At 41.7% G+C, this 8,116-nt stretch overlaps 1 protein-coding gene across 1 annotated transcript in view; it reads left to right on the plus strand.

The window, feature by feature from the left end:
• The window catches only part of Cd274 (CD274 molecule), an 18,355-nt gene that overhangs the window by 7,073 nt on the left and 3,166 nt on the right, over window positions 1–8,116 (plus strand). The window contains exons 4-5 of the mRNA XM_021221560.2: window positions 5,402–5,686; window positions 7,610–7,720. Coding sequence (XP_021077219.1) covers window positions 5,402–5,686; window positions 7,610–7,720 — 396 coding nt within the window. The remainder of the gene's footprint in view (window positions 1–5,401; window positions 5,687–7,609; window positions 7,721–8,116) is intronic.

The following is an 8,116-nucleotide window of genomic DNA, read 5'->3' on the forward strand; positions in this document are numbered from 1 at the left end:
ATATATATATATATATATATATATATATATATATATATATATATATATTTACAAGTAATTTGAATGTCATGGAAAGAAATAGAATCATAAAAATGTCTCTCCTCCCTAACCACCATCTTCCAAGCATAAATATACAGTAACTACTATTTGTACATCCCTCCATAACTTTTTGTTTGGATTACTATTTATAGTTAGTCTATCATGCTTAGCACATTTTCTTTCCTTTGAATATCTCCATACAAAAATTCAAGGTATATATGTTTATATCATATCATATATCATGCAAAGTTTTATATATGTATACATATATAGACACATATCTACATATACATACACATTATATATAGATACAATATATAATGTATATATATATATATATATATATATATATGTGCATATAGGCCTCCACAACTGCTTATCTATCTATCTATCTATCTATTATCTATCTATCTATCTATCTATCTATCTATCTATCTATCTATCTATCTATTTCTTCTACTGTAAGGGTAACATTAAAAAAAATTAAGGTTAATCTATGAAGGATGAGAATGAAGATCTTATGTGTAGAAGAAGCTGTCCTTCTACAGAGGTGGTACAGGCTACACTCAGCAGGCATGCATTCATTTTCAGGGCCTGCATCTCTGGGAGTGCTGAGGAGGAACTATGAGTGTCAGTTCCTGGGTAACGAGCCACAGAAATGTCATCAGGTCACTTGAGTTCAAGGTTCTGGGTTGGAACTAACGAAGGGAAGGAAAACACCTTACTAACCACCTCAGCTTTCACTGTGGGGTCGCACAGACCTGAGAGCATCACTCAACCGCAGGCATGCACACAGCCAGTCCAGATGCCCACTAGGACCGGAAATCCCCAAGGCTCTCTTCTTCACATACCTCCCACAGTGGTGTCCCTCGAATCAGGTGCCTTTCATGGTCTGTGGAAACTTTACCCTGATGGACACTGAGCTTAACCCCATCTTCTCCAGGCAGACGTTGCAGATGGTCTGCCTGCTCCTTTTTGGTTTTCATAATAACTTTAAAACTGTTTGGCTAGAATCAGATAGTCTCCTTCGACCTTTTTACTCCTAAACTAGTGTGAAGGTCAATATTATAAATAGGAAAAATTCATATTTCTCGTAAGGGATCACGACAGTTATTAACTCAAACTTATGTAGAGATTAGGAAAAATGTGTCCATTCGACAGTATATTAATGGGTCTGTGATGCTGGGTCACTTAGAACTCCAGTGGTTATGAAGATGTCACTTGCCTTATTTTGTTGCTTGGCTCTAACTTCCATTACCTTTTACTTACAATTCTTCATTTGTGACCTTCATGAAAGGAGACTCGGGATATGGTTGTTAATATCTTGAACACGTGTTAGTACATCAGCAAATATGAGGCTCCTGTTTGGTTCCAAGACATTTAAAGAACTTGTGAAGCCAGAAGGCCATGAGCAGTCAAGGTAGCTGAACCTGGGGCATGGGAAGGAGCTCAAGGTGGGCAGTCAGGAAGAAGGAAGCAGGGTGTAAGTCTCGGTGACAAGAGGTCTCTCATGGCTTGTTAGGAGTAGGTGACTCTGTGGTAAGGAAGAATTTACTCTAGATTATCTGCTCAGAGATCTCTCTGATACCAAAGACAACCTTCTGGAGCAGATGGCTTCTCCATGGAGGGGTCTGTGATGTGGCAAAGCTGATAACCAAGCAGGCTTGAAGGCCTGTTTGACTATTTTGTTTTCTTACAGAAATCACTACGTCGATATTTTACTCCCAGTTCATCTTGCCATTTGCATGCAAGTTAGCTGGTCTAGGCCAAGAGTCTGAACCTTGGCTGTGATGGGTGTTATGGCTCAAAGCTGTAATCTCAGCAATGTGGGAGGCCGAGGCAGGAGAATCACACGATTAGGACTTGTCTGCGCTACGAACATATAGCAGGTTCAAGAGCAGCTGGGCAATTTAGCAAGATCCTTTCTCAAATACATACATACATACATACATACATACATGCATACATATATAAATAAATGTACAATTAAAATAGGAACAGGACTGAGGACATGCCCAGCAATGTACAGGACCCTGGTTTCAGTTTCTAGCGCCACGGTGGCTGGCATGTAAGAGCCTTTCCATGTCAAGGAAGTAGAACTCCTGGATTCTGCGCTATGCAAATGACTTCACAGCCAGGCTCCTTCCCATAACTGCAAGTGTGTGGTGGTGAAGCTGCCCTACAGGGAGTTCACTGGCCATGGGGTTTTAGAGGTGAAGCATTTCAAAACTGAAATCTGAAAGAGTATAGTTTTGGATTAACTCAGTTTTTATTATCTCTTTGGATACTGTTAGACCTTCAGAGGTTTACAGAAGACCCTCAGGCATCTGGCTTTTAATTGAAAAATATTCAGCTTTAATCATTGAACTTAATATCAGAAAAGAATGAAGTGTCCGTTTAATAGTCCCCGGACTGCAGATGATATTAAGTAGCTATAAGAAAGACTTTCGTCACATGCTTCCACAGTTAAGGATTGCCATGCATGGCTCACCAGATTCCCCCAGCCCTGTTTATACCTTTTTTCTGTTGTCTATGCCTATCTAAGATGTCTCAGCGTAGCGTGCTTATTGTCTCTTTCCTTCTCTTGAACACAAGCTCTAGGGGTAGGGGTTTGGTCGGTTTTATTGTTGGACCTGTTGGCTTTGACGGATAACAAAGTGCCAGTGTAATAAGAAAAGAAAACTGTGTTTGTTGACAGAATGGTTTTTTTAAAAAAAAAAAAAAATCTGAGATGTCACCTAGGGAAAGACACATTCAGATTTGAAAGATAGTAAAAACAAAACAAAACAAAACAAAACAAACAAACAAAAAACATTAGCTTAAAATGTTTGCTGTAGGAACAGGCTTGAATCTGGGAGATTTTAGACTGTTCCTTGTGAGCCGTGGGAACTTTCTTGACTTACTGAAGTAGAGATGAAAAATGGGAAGAAACTGCTGTGTTCACAGTCCTCCACAGATGTGCTCACTGTCCCCCACATCTGCCTAGCATCAGCAGGGGTAGCTGTTATAATTAACACTCACAGAACACCTGCTATGTGAGAGGTTATATCCTGGCCTTCTTGCTCATATGAATTCATTTCATCTTTAACTTGACTCTTCGGGGAAGGCACTTGCCCATGACCATGGTTTGTTTTCTTTCCTATTTACTATCTTTCAAATCTGAAGGTGTCTTTCCCTAGATTCAATGTTACACAGCAGTGTAATGCCCATTTTCAGGCGTTAAAAATTTGAGGGCCGAAGAAATAATGTGATCTGCCTAAATTCTACCCTGATAAAATTATGCAGCCAGGTTCTGAATCTAACTAGCCCATCTCTAAAGTCTACGTCCTTCCTAACCTTGCTTTGTTGCCTATCTTTGTACCTCTGGAGTGGGTATCAAGTTACAGGATGGCTTTAAATGTGATTTGAATGTTTCCTGGTTTTGATCACAGAGGTAACAGAGTGTTCTAGAGCTAAACCAGAGGTTTGAAAACAAACAGAACTTGTCTTTGAGGTGTTATAAACATGTGTGTGATTATGAAGGATATATCTGGTACCAATATATATAGCTTGTATTATAAGAAATGGTCATTGTGAAGATCAAAAGGAAATAACTCACTGATTTCATGTGGTTGATTCAATCTAACACATGGTATATTCTAAAAATGTACTAAAAAGATATTCAAAAGAAGAAACAAGTGGAACAAGGAGTATTTGGCCATTTTGACAACTCGGGATCAGTGTATGTTAAGATGAAATTCATCGTTAACAAATGGAGATTGTCTCAGCCATCTTGAAGCTTATTTTAGCCAGTGCTTTATCACATCCAACTCAATATTTGTTTTTAATGTCTGAAAGCTATTGGTAAAGGCACTGCTGACATTTTGTTTTGCTTTGTGTTGAATTATTAGCTTTATTTTTTTTTTAATTATTTACTTATTATATGTAAGTACACTGTAGTTATCTTCAGACACTCCAGAAGAGGGAGTCAGATCTCATTATGGATGGTTGTGAGCCACCATGTGGTTGCTGGGATTTGAACTCAGGACCTTCAGAAGAGCAGTCAGTGCTCTTAACCGCTGAGCCATCTCTCCAGCCCCGTTAGCTTTATCTTTGATCCTCAGTTTCTTGAAGAAGACTTTGTAATGCGCTCATTTTTAAAGATGGTGAATTCAATCAAAGACAGACAAGAGGGATGGGTCTGTAGCTCAGTTGGTAGGATGCTTGCCTGCCGTTCGTGAAGTTCTGGTTCGATCCCCGGCACAGGGTAGAACTACATGCAGTGGCAACACAGTTGCCTGTGACCACAGCACTCAGGAACTAGAGGCAGGTTGACTTTGACTACACAGCAAGTTCAAGGCTAGCCTGGTCTACATGCATCCCTTCCTCAAAAGCAAAACAAAACAAAAATAGGAGAATTGGAAACATCTGTAGAAACCCAAATATAAATCAATACCCTCCCCTCTTCCTGTGACAGACATTCAGACTCAGTGACAACCATCACCATTTATGAGGCATGACTAATTTTACAGATCCTAGAGCAAATGTGCACAATTCTGGTGTTTCCCACCTGCGTCCTCACACACAGGATGGGGGAAAAAAATGGAAAGCAAATATTTCACTCTGAATGTTTTATCATTGACAGTGATTTCAAATTTAAACCTCTAATTTCCCAGAAAAATTAAGTCATGGGCCATGTGGCGTAGACCCTATTGTGGTGACATTATTTCCCAATGTTCCTATTCAATAATGTATAGTAGTCTCATCTTTAGCTGTTCTTGAATGTAATAAATACAAGACTGGGCATGTGCTCATCAAAAAGACGTTGTTGAAATCATAATTATACCTATAATTTATTGGTGGTGGTTTTCTTGGTTCATGGGCAACCAAACATATTACAGCTTTGCTTTGTCTTAGCTACACTGTGTCAACTTCCTGTGAAGATATATTACAATGCTCTTATTATGTCTTTGGTAATGGAGTAGGGACCTAAGCTTCTATCCAGGGCTCTATATAGCTCACTAAAGAATCGTGAGTAGGACAATGATTGCTGAAGAAATAGATATGTTTTATTTATATTTAGGTAGAAAGACCTGTGGTTTCTAGATAACAGTTTACTTAATTTAGTTGCTACATTTAGTTTGCACTCAGTAAACACCCTGGTGTGGTTTTTACAACAATGAGGTTGTTCCTGAAGCCCAAACATGGCCCAGATTTGAACAGAAGACCTGAGGCAGACTAACACTCACTCCCTGCTGCCCAAGTAGCAGAGCCTGGGACACATTTCTCCAATAGCCAGCCGGCGTTGATGCTCTTTGTAAGCAGACACCACAAAGCCACACGGCTATGGTCGAGCCCTGACCTCTCTTTGCTTCTGACCTAGCCCCGTACCGCAAAATCAACCAGAGAATTTCCGTGGATCCGGCCACTTCTGAGCATGAACTAATCTGTCAGGCTGAGGGTTACCCAGAAGCCGAAGTAATCTGGACAAACAGTGACCACCAACCGGTGAGTGGGAAGAGAACTGTCACCACTTCCCGGACAGAGGAGATGCTTCTCAATGTAACCAGCAGTCTGAGGGTCAACGCCACAGCGAATGATGTTTTCTACTGTACGTTTTGGAGATCACAGTCAGGGGAAAACCACACAGCTGAGCTGATCATCCCAGGTGAGTTGCCTAACTCAGTCTCCGGACTCCTGGCACAATGGCCATCCGTCACAGTAGTTGGCTGAGTGTATGAATACATTACACTTATGTCGGCTAGATGTATTCTATTTCCTCTTTCTCTTGCATGCAAGCCATAATGCTACGTGGGAAACACTCAGCAAGAATTAAGTATTTGTTCCTGACAGACTGTATGTTAGTCATTGAGTATTTGTAGATGGATAGGACATAAGTCACTGTGCTCTAGGAAACAGGTGACAGTCACATGTAGGAAATGCTCTTGTAATGTGGGCACCATGGGCACCATGAGAGCAAGCTTATGCTTCAGGAATATAAACTTTGTCACATCAAAGCTGCCCTCTTCCCTCCGGGGCTGCTGTAGTAGGAAGTAAATGCTTTTTTAAAAAAAAAAAAATCTTATATTCAACAGGAAGGATCTTTTCCTCTCATACTCCTCTTCAGGGCATTCCCTGATACTTCAACTCCAGGAAGTCTGCCTGTGCATAGAACACGAGGCTGATGTCTATGGGCAACCGACTAGCTGGGTTGTAACTCACCAGGCAAGGGTATTGTAGGGATAGAACAAGCTGCATGAAAATGAGTATAGGAAAATCGTTTGAGAATTCAGCTGTTTCAAAAATTCATTTACCTTACAGAAATAGGGGGCATGGGAGACAGTCTGGTGAGAGGCATTATATGAATATGAACCCAGAGGTATTCTGAGGAGAGTTGCTTCTGCCTCCATCGACACCCCTCCCCCCCGCAATGTGTGTCAACAGTACATTGACGTTTAGAGATAGCTCTATGAAGTTTAGAGAAGATAAATAAAATTACGTTAAAAAGTCAACCAATATGAAAAGTGCAGCCCAGGATGGGCTCAGAGCCAAAAGGAGCACACAAGTTTGAACGAACTTAAATAATAAATAAATAATAAATAAATAAATAAATAAATAATAAAAAGGAAGACATTCTAACTGGAATTGGACTTTTTCATAAAAGCTATATTGCTGGTTTCCCACCATTAAATGTTTTATGGGCCTGGAGACGTAGCTCAGTTGGGGGAATACTTGCCTAGCATCCACAATGATCTGACCCCAGCGCCATATAAACTTGCTTATATAGGGCTCACCTATAGTCCAAACACTTAGGTGGCAGAAGCAGGAGGATGAGAAGTTCAGGGTCATCCTCAGCTACATGGCAAGTTCAAGGCCAGTATGGACTGACTACAAGAGACCCTGCCTCAAAGACAAAACAAACAAACATCATAATAAAACAGCAAAAAGCTGTTTTCTGGCCATTTCTTTGTAGGACATCCTGGAGTAACTTAACCACTCTGAGTGTCTCTTCTCATCTGTGACTTGGGTTCATAATGGGACCGAATAGGAGCTGAGTTACGACCGGAGGTGGAAGTTAGCAATCTCAGAGCGTCCCAGAGCCATGGGACCCATTTTGCTCTTTTCAAAACTCCAGGCGGAGAAACAGAGAGACGCTAATGACTAGAGTGCCCAGAGGTCTCAGACATGGAAGGAAATCAGCCCGAATTGGTCCCCGGTCTTGACCGCAGGTGTGGGAGACAGAATTGGCTTAGCAGTGCCCTGCTTTCCGGTGTTTGGGAGTTGGCCTTCCACACCGCATCGGCTGTGTCTATATTAAAGAGTGCACAAGGAAGTTACTGCATTAAGGTTACCATTTAATATTGCAGTCACTTTCTGTGGCATTATGCTAAACGTGTCACAGGCCTGGAGTTCTCTGTACTGCTCCCAGTTTCTTAGGCGACCTGTCTTCTCCTTCCAACCCTTATCTGGCCATTAACTTTCAGTAATCAAGATCACCCTAACATCAAACTACATTTCAGGAGTCATCATTCCCCTGACTATGGCCCAGCAAAGCTTTACCTTCCGTCAGCTTCTCTGTATCCTTTTCCAGAACTGCCTGCAACACGTCTCCCACAAAACAGGACTCACTGGGTGCTTCTGGGATCCATCCTGTTGTTCCTCATTGTAGGGTCCACGGTCCTCTTCTTCTTGAGAAAACAAGGTATTTCCTCCATTGCTGTACTGCCTGCAGGGAAGTGCATGAGGGTCCCTTCACCATGGCCTTGAGCAGGCAGTACCAGAGATGGTACTACCACGTCTGGACAAGAGCAGCCCCACACCACAGGACGTCCTACCCTGCACACTAGCTGAGCCTCACCAGGAAACACTGTCTTGAAAGGTGTTGCCCTCCCTTCCCTGGGTTTGCTTTCAGTTACACAGAGTATGTTTTAAGAGTGACTCTGAGCCAGGCATGGTGGTGCACGCCTTTAATCCCAGCACTTGGGAGGCAGAGGCAGGCAGATTTCTGAGTTCGAGGCCAGCCTGGTCTACAGAGTGAGTTCCGGGACAGCCAGGACTACACAGAGAAACCCTTTCTCGAAAACAAACAAACAAACAA

This window comes from Mus pahari, chromosome 1, assembly GCF_900095145.1.
Source record: "Mus pahari chromosome 1, PAHARI_EIJ_v1.1, whole genome shotgun sequence".
NCBI classification, from domain to species: domain Eukaryota; kingdom Metazoa; phylum Chordata; class Mammalia; order Rodentia; family Muridae; genus Mus; species Mus pahari.